The sequence below is a fragment of the Aythya fuligula genome, chromosome 12, assembly GCF_009819795.1.
Source record: "Aythya fuligula isolate bAytFul2 chromosome 12, bAytFul2.pri, whole genome shotgun sequence".
In the NCBI taxonomy this organism is placed as follows: domain Eukaryota; kingdom Metazoa; phylum Chordata; class Aves; order Anseriformes; family Anatidae; genus Aythya; species Aythya fuligula.
Window position 1 is genome coordinate 18,264,628 of NC_045570.1, and position 16,604 is coordinate 18,281,231.

General features: G+C 42.8%; 1 protein-coding gene across 1 annotated transcript; it reads left to right on the top strand.

The window, feature by feature from the left end:
* Positions 1-2,808: 2,808 nt before the first annotated feature.
* LOC116494092 lies at positions 2,809-12,071 on the top strand. The gene is made up of 12 exons (XM_032195795.1): positions 2,809-3,339; positions 4,681-4,815; positions 5,383-5,507; positions 5,812-5,880; positions 6,769-6,882; positions 7,163-7,278; positions 7,819-7,874; positions 9,318-9,370; positions 9,995-10,122; positions 10,316-10,472; positions 11,548-11,626; positions 11,858-12,071. Exons 1-12 carry the CDS (start codon positions 2,809-2,811, stop codon positions 11,903-11,905), a joined length of 1,611 nt encoding a protein of 536 aa, XP_032051686.1. The 3' UTR covers positions 11,906-12,071.
* The last annotated feature ends 4,533 nt before the right edge of the window (positions 12,072-16,604 follow it).

Here is a 16,604-nt window from a genome sequence, read left to right on the forward strand (position 1 = left end):
TCCTAAAACTTCCTTCTCTCTCCATATTCTCCCTTAATATAACTAACATGTCATTTACCCATACAAAAATGAAGCAAACCACATTGTCTTGGGTATATACTTATGATGATACAGTGCTTAATGAGCTTACCCTTCAAGAAAACTGAAGCATACTGCCTTGCTTGTGCTTCTATGTTAGGGTGGCTGATACACAGGCTGATACACAACAGTCACCCAGAATATACAAAAAAAAAATTGAGTTCTCTGTTGTTGTTGTTGTTTTTTTGTTTTGTTTTGTTTTGTTTTTGTTTTTGTTTTTGTTTTTTTTTTTTGATTTAGCAGTTTTGATGAGACAGGACTCTGCGTGTTGTTGTGCCCAAAAGGTTGAATACTTGCTCCAGCAGCTCCTGCATGTGCTTTACCAGGAAGAACTTCTACATCAGTGCAAATGTTGCAATCCATTTCAGTGGAACTGATGTTTAATAAGTTGTCACTGCAGTGTCCCATCTTGTCACTCACTGCTTTTGTCCACTGGATGGTGCCTCACTTCTGCATCTGTAGGGCATCTTAAAATGTGTTAGTCATACTGGCCGTGCTGCATTGGCAGTGTACACTTCTCCAGATGCAAATTGAAGGAGAAAAGGTGTAAAGACGAAGTAGTTGTTTGACAATTAAAAAAAATAATAAAATTATACAATGTCATGTCACATAAAGTTAGACTGAAACTAGGGCATTCTCTCCCAGATCTGAGCCTTCTCAAAGTTCAGTCACATCTGGATCTTGTACTATACACGTTACACTAGCCATTATTTGTGGATGTAGTTCTGAAAACCAGCTTTCATTTGAAGCTCTCTAAGGATTAGAGACCAGGAAGGATTTTTTTTTTTTAAGTTAGTTTTGATTTCTGCTCAAACACTGCTAGAGAGATTGGATAGCTTCACACAGCAAATACAGTCTGTGCTCACTACAGGGCAAAGATCTTGAGAACCAGTTTGGACCTCAGAGCTTCCTTGAGGGACTCAGTCTGATATTGCAAAATTTTTAACCTCGATTTCTGAGGGTGCTGAGGCATTTTGATAGAATATAACTGTGCTGTACCAATTTCTTTTGCCAGTCAGATGGTTTTAAAAGGTGCAGTGTTCACTATGTTCACTACACAATGGGAGTTTTCACGGTCAATATGGCAGATGCTTAAGGGCAAGTCAGCAAATTTATGCTAACCAGAAATTCTTAAATTCATCTTGCTTTGTTCTCTGTATTTTTAGCACTGTGCAGGTTTCTCATTTCCTCCTGAACTCAAAAACAAACAAATCAGTCAAATATTTTCCTCCCTGCATTTTTGCTAAGTGCAGAGCAGAGCTTAGGCAGGCTCGTTTTAATATGCACTGTGTTGTTTTTGCCATGCGAAAAGCATTACCAGACATGTCAGGACTAAGGTTCTTCTGCAAGTCCTGCTGTTTTGGAACCCAGTTCCACAGCAAACAATGCTGCCAAGATAAATTGTTTGCCAGAGATAACTTCAAGTCCTCAAACAAATTACCTAAGAAATGTTGAAACATAACGCTGTACGAAGCAAATTGTTTCCATGCTTCCTGTCCTCGTAGGAAGGAACGGGGCTTATCTCTGTTACAGATTCCACAGAGACAGCCACAATACCTTAACCAACGTGTTGTTTAAATTGTGGGACTTTTTGAATACTTCACATATCGGAGGAACATATGAAATATGCATGCCCCGTTGTTCCTGCCCTTAGAAATGCAAATACTGAAATTCAAATGATTTGTATAAGGACTCCAACGGTTTGGCAAAGAGCAGTAAAGCTGCTCACAGATTGCATTAGAAAAAAATAAAGCATTTACAGGAATATGTCGTTTGCCATAGGCCCTTACAGCTCAAGCCGACTAGCGCTGTTGAAGGTTTAATTATGCATGTTTGCAAGGTGCCAAACATTTGTCATTTGTGTGGATGCTTCCCCATTAAACAGTGCTTTGTGTCAATGTTTTATTTACATTTTAACTAAAAATAAAAGCTGTTTTTCATAATCCGTTCCCTTGCAGCCTTTCTCTGTTCTGAACCATAATGCGCTCTGTTGCAGGTGCAGAGTGATAACATTGTGACACATCTATTTTGTGACGGTTTTCCATCCCTCTGTGGCACAATCTGAAGCAAGAATATATATATATATATTTCTCTCTGGCTCTCTGCCTATTGTATGTGGTTAACTTTAATACTTGCTCCTTGAATATTAACTGAAGCAATGGCGATATACTGAAATAAATTTCTGAACCTTGTTGTCTGTGGTACCTTCTGCTTTTTAGATCCTGCCCTTCTACTCTTGATGCCCGATGACAGCAATAAAACAATAATTTGCTATTGTGCCCAGTCTCAGAAAAAGGAAACTGCGTAAAAGCTAGGAAGCTTTTTAAGAAAAATGAAACATTAAGCCACTAAAGACTTTTGAAGGATAGATAGAAACATGAAGATAAGGGCAGAGCAAATGTCCCCTAAAAGACGCTATAATCCCAATGAGAAATTGTAGGACTGTCAGCGGCCAGGCACTCAGAAAATGAAAGTGTGGAAGCAGAGAGCCCCAAAGCAAGAGCATCGGCACTTCAACCTTTCCTTAGAGACTGGATTTAATCTAGAGCAGGGAAATGAGATGAGGAATAAAGGGACCTATTGTGCAGCCTGCTAAAAGCCCTCAAAAACACGGCTTCCAGAAACGGCACCTGCAAAGGAGGCTGCCAGGCTGCCCTCTGCCAGTCTTGCTGCTGGCTTGTCCAAAGAGCGCTGCCAAGCCCTTTCCATGCCCATCGCCTGGAGCTGGCAATGAACACCCACAGAAGCCGAAAGCCGAGCGAAACCGGGCCAAAAACCCTAAACCAGCCACTGATATCCCGAGGGACATCAGGGAACGGCCTCAACCTCCACCCGCAGAGCCGAGCCGCCCAAAGCGCCCTCAGCGCCGGCTCCGAGGCGGGGTTTGGCGGCGGCCGGAGCCGGCGCTGCCCCTGCGGGCGAGGCCCTGCTGCGGCTCCCAGCCCGGCTCCGAGCACCCCGGGCCGGCTCCAAGACCTTTATCCCGGCTCTGAGGCCCCTATCCCGGCTCCGGGACTCCCTGGCCCGGCTCGGGATCCCCCCCAGGCCGGCCCCGCGATGCCGGTGCTGCTGGCGCTGCTGGCGGCCGCGCTGCTGGCGCTTCTCGGGGCGCTGAGGGCGGCCGGTCCCGGAGCTCGGGTCCCGCTGAAGCGCTGGGCTCTGGCCGGGCTCCTGCTCTTCCACGGAGCCTGGCGGCACAGGGTGGTCGCCGGAGGGACCGAGGAGCCCCGCAGGCCGCGCCTGATCTGGCCCGACCCCCATGTGAGTGTCCTGCAGCGTCCCTGGCACTCCTTTCACCAGCACCCCCTTCCCTGGCACCCCTTTCCTTGGCACCCCTTTCCCTGACACCCCTTTCCCTGGCACCCTTTTCCCTGGCACCCCTTTCCTTGGCACCCCTTTCCTTGGCACCCCTTTCCTTGGCACTCCTTTCCTTGGCACCCCCTTTTCTTCGCACCCCATCTCCCCAGCACCCCTGTCCCGCTGTGACCCCATCCCCAGCACCACCATCCCCTCCATCCCCTGGGATGCACATGCCCACAGGACTCCCATTCCCCCTGGACACAGACCCCCAGGACCTCCATGTGCAGGACCCACACCCCTCTGCATCCCCTGCACCCCAGCACCTCCAGGACCTGCATCCCCAGGAGCCCCCAGCCCCTGCATCCTGATGCTGGGCATCCCTCACCGCCTGACCCACATCCTTCTTCTCTGCTCAACACATCCCTGGGCGGGCACCTTGACTGTCCTTTGCTGTTTTTTTCCAAAAGGAAACCTTCCAGAAGGAAGTTTTTTCCAGATCACTTTTTGACCTGGAGCAGCAGTTACAAAACAGGTCAAAAATGATCTGGAAAAACTTCCCAGAAATGATCCATGTGGCATCCAGTAGGCTCACTCTGTGAGTCTGTATCCATCTTACGATGGATAAAGTTTTGGAACCAGAACTTTATCCATGCCCAAACATGCATACAGAAATCTTAATTTCCACGTTCCAGCTTGGGAAAGTTAACTTTGTGTTCCGCACATACACGTGAAAGTACACATCTGAATTTGAAGTTGTGGACTTCTGTCCCTAGCCCAACTGTTCATCATGGCAGTGAAGTGCTAGGTTTTTTATGGCTTGCTCTCTTTTTCTTTCTTTTCATTGTCAGTTCTGTGTTTCTTGTAAATATAAGTTGTCCTGTATTCAATTTGGAGCTAGATGGGGGAGCAGCATATTTGGGGCTAAATTCCTTTTACACAGATAGTCTTTTTTAAGACACATTTTGTAAGGATTTTGGTCAAAGGAACATCCCATTGCAAAATAGTCATCTTGCTTCTTGGAAATAGTTCTCCTTGTCTGTGGCTATCATGCGATAATTATGGTCCCTCTCTAAAACTGCTTCTCACCTGCTCTCTCTCTGCTTTCTGAGTTGGTCCTGATGAGGAAATGGGTAAAGAAGAACGGGATAAAGCTTTCGGGTCAACGAACGGTGTGGTATTAAATACAGAAAGTGAAAGTAAAACTGAGCTCCCCAAAAGAAACATGGAAAACAAAGAATTACTCGTCTTCTCCCCCTCCCTTCCTGCCTCCAGCTGGAGCTGAAATCTGTTTCCTTTTCCTAGGCATTCGATTCAGTTTACTTCACGGGCTTTGTGGAGACCAACAAGACCTTTGTGATTGCTCGCCTTGCCAAACGCCCTCACGGGATCTGTGAGATGTGGCTCTTCCTGAGGGTGGATGGGATAGGAGAGTTTGAAGTAAGTGGTGGAGTGGGCTGACATTCAAGAGCAGTGCTTAACTCGCATCTTGAACCTGCGTTAGGAGCCCAGTCAAAAATTAATGTGCTCTGCATCTTCGCTACATTAATGTCCTAGCAGTAAAACATTGGTGCTGTGACTAAAGGCACTGATGTTACAAGTGATGCTTGGTCTTGTCTTCCTTCTTAAAGCCTGTCTCTGGAGTTCTCTTCCAGTGATAACAGCAGCACTCAGTGGCAGAAAAACAGGCCCTGCGCTCTGAATCTGCTTGGCTGTAAGTTTGACAGAGTCACTAGCATAAGGAGCTGGGCTTTTACAGTCACCTAGTCACCTCCCTTCACACAAGTAATTCAATTGTATCATTTGAAGCAATAACACGCTATCTGATAACTCTGGTGTTTTAGATGGAATTTTCCTTTTCCAATATGTGGCTACCAGAAAGCAGGCAGAACTGAAAAGCCAATTCAATCATATGTTCCTCCTGCAGAGGACTATCAGTGAGGAACTGACCAGTGTTGCATCCCCAGATAAGACTTACACAAATGTTTTCCTGAAATGTCTTTTTAGCACCCACAACATCCAAACATGATGGTGAGTGACGAATCTGAAGAGATTTGGAGTGGAGGAGGGCTCACTATTGAGTACTTAGAGCTCCAAGCACGCTGGAAAATAAGCTTCGATGGATTACTTAGGTACTACAGCACTTTATCGTTTCATACACAGAAGACCAAGGCTTTTGGATCACTACCTGAAAATTTAATTAACCAACTTGAACCAAATGCTACTTGGTAACAATAGCACACGATGCTTGCTAAGTAATGAAAATACAGCTGGTAATATCTACAACCAGTGCTGGGTTGTAATAGAGGATTACTCTTCTACCTTAGCACACAATAACGCCATTCTTCTGCAGTGTCTCCTGTTGGTTCCATTATCAAATGTGTAAGGAACATTTTGCTGTTTGTTTAGGGATGTTACAAGTGCTTTGTCTTACAGAAAAGGTCCCTTCCGACAGCAGTGGAGTGAAGAAGAAGGAGAACTTGTACCAGTTAAATTCTCTCTTCAGTAAGAGCATTTCACTTTGATTTGGGATGTATAGGAGGTTTGTGGTTAGAGGTTTGGTTCTTCAGGAAATGAAACCAAACTGACTGCAAAGTGGTAACCTCACTATTTGTTATTTAGGAAGTTATCACACCAAAGACTTCAATGTCTGGTGTATTTTTATTTGGAGAAACTGCTTTAAAAGGATTTTGGAGCTTCTACAGAGTGCTATAATCTCAAAATACATTGCTGCTGGCATTGTTTCCTGCATTTTTCCTATTAATAGTAGAAATAAAGCCTGAACAATTAACAGTCGTGGAATGATTCTAGCATATATTTCCATAGGAGCTCTGCTCACACAACTAGGAAACAGACTAAGAGCTCCAAACCACGTTCTTTTTTCAGAAATATTTATTTGTGGTTTTGTTTTTCTTTTCCACATAGTTACTGTTTTCAAAGGGGCATGTGCACAAAGTAAACCCTTGCCTCTGCTTTCTTGTTCTGCCATCACTTCCCAGCAATGCAAATTCTACCTGGTTTATGGACTCTAGTTGCCTGATTAAAAATGATTTGCTGTCGAAGTAGCACAGCATTTCTGGCAGAGTGCTGCATTTGTACCTCTGAACAGACCACATGAGACAAAGCAGCATCCTTATCCTTTTGCTTGAAGCTCTGCCCCTTCAGCTTCCCTTCCTTGTTAATCTGTGGACCCTTGCTGTGCTTTTCTACAGGCCGTCATTTCCATTCTCTGTTTCCTTTGAAAAGTAATAACATGACAAAAATGACAAAAATCAGAAATTTCCTAACACAATAACATTCAGTGGTCACCGTGGTCAGAGTAGCAAGTGCCCAACTTGGCCTTGTGCGACCTGCAAGCTAATGATGCCTTTTGGTTTTCCCTTCTCTTCCTAGCTGGGAGAACTTCACAGAAGTCTTCAACTTCAGTGTCGACAGTCACCCCAGCACATTTGCCCGTGCTTTTGCCCAGGAACCATGGACCATCGAGTTCTTCCAAAGGGTCAAAAAGTGAGAGGCAAGAGTAAGGTCTTCTGGGGTTAATAGTAATTATTCTACAGACCTCTTGAAGGTCTGGCCTGTGTTGTTACACGTAACAAGCATTTTGTACTATAACTGGGAAATGTGAAAGTGTTTGCTAATGTGTAGAATCTGGTGTAGCTGTGAGCCAGATGCTCTTGAAATCTCTCCTTTGTTTTGGGATGTTAATCCATCAGATCAGCACTGTGGCCTCCTTACCAGCAGCTTTATTAATTTTGCCTGTGTCGATTCACTCTTTTCTTTCTTCTAGACAAAGGGAACAACATTTCCGACATGAGCAGTGGGGCCAGTCTGTTGGAGAAATTGAAATAGAAAATCATGAGAAAACTGAACTTTCCCTCAAAGGCATTCGGAGCCACTCTTATGGTAACAGCAGCAGAAACAATTCCCTTGCTCAGCAGCCTTTACTGCTGTTACTGCTAGGACAGTCAGGCTAAAAGATTGTCTTTAGAAATAGCTGGTTTCACAAAGGGCCATAAGTAAAGACATTTCACAGGAAAGTCCATTTTTCTGGCTAAATGTCATTTGTCAGCTGGGTCAGATGAACGTAGAGATTTGCGATGGAGGGAATTTGGTCCATTCAAGCCTCCTGAGCTTCTGCAAAGGCACTGACATGCTTCGAGATACTAAAATATTTTTGGTGACATTTTCCTAGTTTTGTCCAATATATAAACCTGTTGTCAGTCTGACTTGGCATATTACTCTGCTCCCCTTTCAATTCTAGTGACCTTGAATTAAGGGAAAAAGAGGAACAATTCCATTGCCATTTTGGGGATGTGTGTATGCTTAAACATGTTATCAGCTAGTGGAGGACTTCTTTATCCAAAGTTAATGTTAATTCAGTTATATTGCTTCATGTTTTCCAGCAATGGCAAACTTTAGGGTGGGTGACTTTGTTCATTGCAGGTGTCCGGAACTGGTCTGAGATTTACCGTTATGTTATGATTTTGGCACGTTTTGAGGTAGGTATTAACATGCCAATATGCTATTTAACCATGGCATTGGAGGTGTCTCTGAATGTATCAGTCATATTTGAGTATCTGGACATAATGCTTTGGGATCAACCACGGTGTGCGATCAGTAGTGCTAACCGGTGCTGTCATTAGCACGTATCAATGCTTCAAGCACCTCTCAAAAGCAGAGCCATGTGTGTAAAAACTGAGATTTTGCTACATGGTTTGAACCAACAATTATTTTGGCAATTTGAAACTCTTTGTTTTGGCTTTAAAAATAAATAAATAAATAAAAATAAATAGGCAGCTTTACAGGACAGATTCTCTCCTGCTGCAGATACCCAGGGCTCAGTGGAGGTGATGCATTGCTGAGCCTGACATATTTGTAGGCATCTTAAGCCTTTATGACAACAGTCAGCAAATATTTCTGCCTGTGCTCAGCTCTAATTCCCTGCTTTGCTGTTGTGGCTGTGCTGGAGCGTTGTTGCTGGGAGCACAGCCTGGGGAAATTCTGAACCCTGTCAATATAAGCTGGCATGCAACCCGAGCAGATGCTTCTGAAAAGGCATTTCCTTCACCAGTGCAGGCGTAAAGAAGTCTAAACTCACTGTTAGAGGCAGCATTACAGGAGTTAAGACCAAAGGCAGAAGAAAAATTCTTTCCTGGGTATATGTTGGCCAAGAGAAAAACACACCTTGGAAAATCCCACATACAGTATCCCATAATCCAGTCACTGATGTGATTGACCGTATGCCTGTCTACCTTGTAATAAGACTCTGGATTTGTGCTGTGGTGTGCTTAATCAGTCATTAATCTCTCCTTTTTCTTTATAGTTATTCAGGACTTAAGATGGCTGCTGCTCTTCCCCTCTTAATTAAAAGCTAGCTGACTGTTTGTTAAAAAGGAATTAATCACGGATTGAAGTTTGGAGTATGTGTACATTTATAACATGGCAGCATAGACTTAGACTTGCCTTTAAGCAGCTCAAACAGAGCATGGAGGGATTCAGACTCAAGGACGGAATAGAAATGAATAAAACCATGAGATTCCAGCTTCTTCTTCTTTAACTTTTTTCCCTGCATACTGCTCTCAGGCATAGAATAGTAAGGTTAGAAGAGATGTCTGGTCAAAGCAGGGCCAATTTTGAGAGGCTGCCCAGCGGTTTTGAACACAGCTAGCTGAGATCTCTGCACGTATTGTTTCCCTCCTTTTATGTCTGCTTTCTGTGGACTTTTAATTGCATTACTGTCCTTAATTTGTCCATAATGTGTCTGGTTTATATTCCTGGACTTTCATTTGCAGCCAGATTTTCATGGAAGATGTACTGAGAAGATTTAAAAGTATCAAGTAATAGCACCCTGCGTAATCTGAGTTGTATCCAGTGTCTTCTTGGTCAAGCCAGCATATGATCCACACAAATCGGGCTGCTTTTTCTTTATTGCTGTCTTTCAGGATGGGACTGCAGCGCATTTAACAGTTATAAATATGCCAGCTACCACGACTAAGTAAGTAACCAAGGAAGTTTACACAGATGAAAACATGCATCTCAAAGGTGACAGAAGTTGCTCTGCAAGATAACTTTATGCATTCTTGCTTTAAATCCGCATAGCCAGATTTCCATCCACACCCTTTTTTTCATGCTTTCCACTCCCTCTGCCGAGTTTTCCATTTGCAATTAGTTAGAAGGACAGCTTTTACCTCTGATTGCTTCCTTTCCACTCAATTATTGTTTGGCTGATGCAGCTGTCTGTCTTACTGTCTAGATGATTTAGAAATACAAATAGAGCACTTCCAGCTATTTTTCAGCCTAATGTTGTGCTTCTGGGGAGGGTGGGGAGCTTAAATCCCTGCATTCCTGGCCCTTCAGCTCTGTGACCAAGTGGGACCAAGTGACCAGCCTGTCTGTCCTCACTTCACAATCAGCCCTGCACTCCTCATCTCCTTTCCTGCATGCATGGCACCCCCTGCTCAGCGTTCACAAGATCCCCAAATATAACCATTTCTATGTATTCCTGCTGCTGGCCAGGGTGGAGGCCATGCTTGATGTTGAGCTCCTCTGGAAGGCCAGCATGCTGGTCCATCTGAGCTGTGGTTGCACTTTAGCTCTGCTCCATTTCTTTCCCCTTCAGCCTCACTGTAGGTTATGTTTTTTTCCCTGATGGGAAGAAGGCTGGGATTGAGTGGTCCAACGCCTCGCTGGCTGAGATGGCTGATGATGGTATTATCAGGGATGAATACGGAGTCAGTTTTACTGCTGGTAAGCTAAACACAGTTCTGAAAATATGCGTTGGCCAACGATGTTAGGCAATTTACAAAGCAGAGAGCTTTTTATTGCTCTTTACAAAAGCATAAGAAGAGAACCATAAGTAAAAATAGTAGAGCTTGTAATTTTTATAGATTAAATATGATTGAAGACTGGAGGCATTCTTCCTTTTTTACTTTTACCAAAGGTGGCAAATACTTTGATGTTTCTGCGAGGCTGGATAAGCAAGCTTGCCCTGTGGTGTATAATGGCCTGACTGGAAGTGGCGTTTTCCATGAGTGCATTGCAGATTTCCAGCTGAATGGGTTAACACAAGGCTGGGGCTTGGCTGAATTTTATTACAGGTAAAATAATGGTGGGCAAGAAGAGGTAGAGAATTCCCATTCTCTTCTGTTGACCCATGTGGCTACAGCTCCACACATAGCTGAAGTGTAAATGCACAGATTTTTTATTTTGTGTAAAGAAATGTTGTTCATTTAATGCTTAATAAGTTTATTACTTTGAATACATGTCATTTGAAAAAGAACAAACAAACCTTAGGCATTTGTTCAGTTGTTAGTTATACAGATTTATGTAGGTATTTATATAGGTCTCCATATAGGTTTATATGTCAGTGGAGGTTTTACTCTGGAGAGCACCTTTTTTAGGCACTCTTTCACATTTTAAATAGAATGAGTTCTCTACCCAAAACAGCAGGCTAACCATTTACGGAATGAAATTTGCTCACACAACTATGTGTCAGACTAGAGAAAAACACAGATAAATGTTCAGAAAATCAATACAGGAATGCCTCTTCTAGGCGAAAGGGTTATATCGACAAAATACATGCTTTTCAGTCAGTTGCTGTTTCTCCTGCCACAATTACCTCCATTTTTTACTGGAGCCTTTTCCCTGTTGAGTCTTTTCTCTCATAAAAAAGACAAGTTTGCTTGTTTACATTTAGATTGCCTTTTAAAATAAACACTGATAATTGGCTGTCAGAGCAGATGCCACGGATGACTTTCAGAAAATTGAGAGCTCAGCTCCTTCTGAAGAGCAGACACTTCTAAAGCATATGAAATAGGTCACTAAGCCCCAAAATGCACACTGAACTTGAAAAACTTGGCCTGTAGCTGCTGCCAGATACCTGTTTTACTCCCTTCATGGGCTGTTAAACTCTGCATTGTGGAGGAGATGACCCTGCATGGAAAGCCTCAGGTACAACTCAAACAAGGCATGCTCTGTAATTCCAGACTGTCCTGGAGATTTCTAGACCTACCCCAGGCAGGCTAAATTTGACAATTCTGACAAAATCTGCCTAGGTTCCCATCTCATATTTACTTCCCAATCAAAACCATGTCAGAAAATAAAAAGAGGGGGTCTGGTTCTTCCACCTTGCCACAGGAGGATGCCAGCTCAGCATCTCTGTTCTTCTTACAGGGATGAAGCCGCCCAGCTGGTTCCGAATTTGCAGCTTGGTTCCAAAGCCAACGGACCCAACCTTTCCTCCCAGCACCCTGTGAGCAACAGCTCTCCGCTGTGAGCTTTTGCAGGCTTGTCCCAGTGGTATTAACAGGCAGCAGCTTTCAAGAAATGCTATTTCCTGCAAAATGCACAGTGTTGAGTATGGGACTCAAAATCACAGGAGGTCAAGGGTGTGAAAGGATTTGGAGGAAAAGAATTTGTGAGAGGATTTGGAGAAAAATGAGATACATTTTTACTTGTATCTCTTTTTACTTTTTACTCTTAGTGGTTGCTAACCGTGGTGGTCTGGAGGCAATTTAGAGGAAATTTCTGAACAGCTGACTGCAGAAAGTTTGCACAAGGAAGGATTGCTCTACGCTCTGTCTTTTGGTATTTTTCCTGAACTGCCGTCTGCTCCACACCGTGAAGACCAGGACATGGGGCTACATGGAACTCTCCCCCACATAGCAGTTCCTCTGTCCCTTCAGATTCGTTTTTGAAATAAAGCTCTATCTTTCTGAACTCTCTGGCTGTTATAGTCATTAAAACATGGGCATAAGTTGTTACAGGAAACTACACTGATTTGACAGTCTTGTCTGTAACTGCATGAGAAGTTGAAGAACTAGGAGAAAACGCATCTAAATGAGGTGTCCTCTAGGAAGAGCATTTATGTATAGGCTAATGAAATAAGTGATACAAACACATTTTCCCTTGTCTGAAGGGAAGCCAGGGTCTGGTAGTTCAATTACAATAACAAGCTGAATTTCTCATCATTCACTTGAGCTTAGATGCCGTATTCATCACAACATCCACGTTAGTCACTGGCCAAAGTAACCTACAGTCCATTCTCTACCCAGTTACATCTTGCCATTATTTACTAAAAATTAAGTTTACTTATAATACATCAAAACAAATAGTTACGTGGAAGATTATATATATGTATAATATACATATACATTACATACATATTTTATTATCTGCTTCAGTTAACACTGAAGGAGAATTAAATAGATTTTAAGAAGACTTTCTCCTTTTCAAAAGAGTTTTTGCACTTATTACTACAGCAATGCTATAGCAGAAGAGGCATCCAGTGCTGGAATGTAAAATCATTGAGCCTATGTATACCACAGCAATGACTTAAAATTTGGGATGTGTTATTGAACAAAGGGTTGGAGGCAAATATGGCTTTTGTCATTTATTCAGCCCTCCAAGTTAGCAGTTTCTCAAGGTTGTGGTGCCATACTGGTGCAACTGGTGTCCGTGAGCTGCACCCCACACAGGTTTGGCCATGAAGCCCCTCCTTGGCCCCCCGAGGCATTGGCTGTGTGTATGAAGCAGCCTGTGCCTCTTTTGGGACAGGCATTGATTCAGAGCTTTGGATCTTAGCCGGACTTCTCTGATAAATACATCTCTGGTTACAGTGGTATTAAGAAACACATTCTTGGGAGTCTTGCACAAATTTAAAGGTGTCTTAAATCTGTCTGTGAGCTGGAAGCTTCATTGCACTGAAACAGAGAGGTTCTAAATTATTCGAGACAATGGTACTTTGACAGAAGCAAAGGCCTTATGCCTCTTTTTACACATAAGAAATCAGTCAAATAGGTAATTTTAGAAAGGTTAGAAAAATAACAATGTTATACATCACAATTTGTTCCTACTAAGTATGTGGCTTTGTTTTGCTATGATCTCAGGAACACTTGCTACTTTTTCTGTGGAACTTTTATGATCTCTCCTTTTTGCATTTTTTTTTTTTCTTTTTAGAATAAATCTAAAAATCTTTGGAGGTGTGCTTCTCTTAGAGAATGTAGATAATGAGAAAAATTGTGAATTGTTACGCTGGAGTGAGAATTGGAGGAATTGATGTAAAAAAAATCCCCGTCCAAGTCAAAAACTTAAACTCTATCTCATCATGCAAGACATTGGCTGTTTCTAGCTGGCAGTAATTGGACTACACCTAGGAATACTGTGGGGGACACAGCAGTTATCTCCCCCAAAACATCATCCCTGAAGTTTCTGTTCCAGCAGTAGAGGAGGTAGAGGAGGATGAAGATGCCTTCACTCTTCTCCTTCCATGCTTTTTACTTGTTTCTTTTGGTACCAGTGGATGGAGAATTAGAGTACTCCTGAGTTCAGTTTAGAAAAGTTCAAGCAGGGTACAGAAAATGATTAATAAAGTTTTGAGCTGGCAGGTTTATTTGCCAGGTGATGAACTACTGGTAAGGTATTTCAGCTTGAAGGACTGAAAAATTGACTGTTGGGGGTTTTCTCCATGGATTTCAAATTAGTTTATAGTGAGCTTGTGTCCAGGACACATGGAAGAACTTATTTAATTTAAAATAAATCTACCAAGCCCCACGCTTTGACCGTATGAAGTGGTCCTTCTCTTGTGGCTCCTTTCTTGGTGGAAAAATCCATCTTGGGAAATGCTTCTGCAGCCCAAAAGCATTAATTTTGAGCAAAAAGCAGTAAATGAAGGAAAATCCTGGCCAGAAGTGAAATGTAGCATACGATCTGCTCTCGTCCAGCACAAAGGGGGGCAGCTGGAGCCTCGTCGGGATGAGCTGCTCTCCAGCATCTGCATTTTGCACATCTGGGAAGAACCAAGCACCTGTAATTCCTGCTGCTGTCAATGGGCCAGTGCCTGACACGGCAAAATCCTTGCACAAAACGCTTGCACGTCCCACTGGAGCTTATGTGCATGTTAAATTTCAAGACTGAGGCACTTGTAACAAGGTCATTTAGAGGCTGTCAGCCCCAAACTAAGCATTTCCCATCAATCTGGCCCTGGCTACTGATGTCTAGAACGGTAAATATTTTACTAGGCTTATTTATTCTTCTTCCTTTTTTGCAGCCTTTCATGTATGCATAGATATAAAAGCCATTTGCAGCAATGCTGTATTTCACTGGTAAAAAGAAAGAAGAAAAAAAGTCTTTTTTTTTTTTTTTTTTTGTTTGGATTTATGTCCTAGCTTTACAGTTGGTGAAGCAAGGTGACTGATTAACTGAAGCCCAGGGAGTTCCATAATTTATCAAAAAAAATGCATACTATGGCCAAATTATCTCCGCAAAGCAACCAATTATTTCAAAAGTAGACTTTTCCCTCCATAAAAATGAGCTCAGCAGCCAAATGACTCAAAGACATTCCAGACTAAGTGACTGATAACCACCCACTCCCTTCTCCTATTTACTGGAACCCTTGTGCTCCCTCTTGTTTACCATAAAAAGCCACATTAGTCTTTCTCCATCCAAAATTGCTCTTCCCTAAATTGTGGCTTTTTTTATTATTGCTGTTTTCCTAACATGCTTAGACTAAGAGCTCAGGTGTCCGAAGCAGGGCCTCCAAAGGCATCTGTTCTGGGGGGGAGTTGGGTCGTCCCCCCCTCCATTGGAGGGATTTTCCTTTCCTGGTTGAGGTTGTAATTAGTTACAGCATTGATTTTTGCTTTTATACAGCACAAAAACCTTCCTAAAAACACAGTGCAAGTGAAGTTCATTCTAATCTGGCCATAAAATTTTACGAGTGATGTAAATCAAAGGGAGGAGTGTCAGCTAATGCTCTGGAACAGTTGAGCCCTGTTCAGGCCTTCTCAATAGAGTTAAATCCCTCCAGGAGCAATTAGCCTAACAAGCTGTTTGGTCCACTTATAAATAACGTCACCGATGGAGACGTCTGGAGGTGTCTGCTCTGTGTACAAGAGACTTTCCAAATATGCTGAGCAGTGAATGGCTTTTTTTTTTTTCCTTAATCCGCAGCAGGGGGTGGAGATGCTTATCTGACATGTCCCAGCAGCTTCGCTCACATATTTATCGTGTTTTCCAGGAAAGATATTGAGTGGAAAGTAGGAGTGCTATATGCTCTTCTGGAGTGTCCTCTTATATATTGCTCGGTAGCTGCATGTGGGACAGCACGTCTTGAGTCCTGACCCCAAACGCTTTGGTCAGAGCAACTCAGAAATGGTCCCGTGCAGGATAAACCTGGGGCTGGTTCATGGCTGAGGTTCTTGTCACATCCCCTGTGACATCTGAGCCTGGTGAGGGACTTCTGGAGCAAGGCCACCCAGTTGGGAGAAGTGTTAGAACTGGGTTTGCAGATGGGCGTTCATCGGATGTGATTTGAACAAGAGAATGTTGACAGAAGAGAAGGGCTGGTTGCAGCCCATGCTGTGCCAGCCCTGGGGGCTGGAGTGAAATTTTGCTTCTGCAGAACGACTCACCATCTGGAGAGGCTCAAAAAGGTGGAGATTTCTTTTGCATGTGACCAAGTGACTTTGGTTTCCACATTCATAGGCATCTCCGGCATATCCGGGCTCCCTCACAATGACTGACTTTTTGCCCTCCTTTTTTCCTTCTGCTTGAGAGCTGACCTTAGTTTTCCCATCCAGCTTTTAGTCCTGAAAGCTTTTTTTAGTTTCTCTCTTATTTTTTATTCCTTTATTGTCATCTGTTTGTCTTTTATTTTTTTTCTAAAATACATTGTAAATTTATAGCCTTTGTGGTCTCATGACTATGGAGGAACCTTCTGTGGCACACAGAGAGCTCACTCCATAAAACTGGCTTTATAAATTGTTAATTAGAAGTTTTCAATTGCAAGTATAAATAACCGCCCATATCCCTGTAAAGTTTGACTCTTCAAAAAAGGGCTGAAAGGGGATCTTGGCCAATCTTTGCCAAAGCAGGAACTCCAGCACTGGTGAAAAAACACCCACACAAGGAGAAGACAGCAGAAGATAATTACAGTAGTTTTAAGGTGGTGCCATTCACTACCAAAAATTGAGATTTTCAAATTCTTTTTTGTTTCTCGGAGCCTTGATCCTGTCTTTTAAGAAAAGACCAATTTAAACTCAGCAACCCAAACCATAATTTAAGGATTTTTAAGAAATTAACAAAATTATAAATGTTAAATTATACAGTAAAAAATAAAAATAAAAAAATCCCTGCTACTGCATGAGTGACCTGAATACCAATGAACACCATACAGATGAGTTTCTCCCAGACCTGGGATGAAGTGAGTGCTATAAAGAAGAGAACTATAA

What these genes read in the sequence shown, in the direction of transcription:
- LOC116494092 (XM_032195795.1), top strand. Translation starts at nt 2,809, where the DNA reads ATGAACACCCACAGAAGCCGAAAGCCGAGCGAAACCGGGCCAAAAACC. An exon ending in CATTCGGAGCCACTCTTATG is followed by an intron (nt 7,279 to 7,818) that starts GTAACAGCAGCA and finishes TGTTCATTGCAG; the next exon opens with GTGTCCGGAACTGGTCTGAG. An exon ending in CGGAGTCAGTTTTACTGCTG is followed by an intron (nt 10,123 to 10,315) that starts GTAAGCTAAACA and finishes CTTTTACCAAAG; the next exon opens with GTGGCAAATACTTTGATGTT.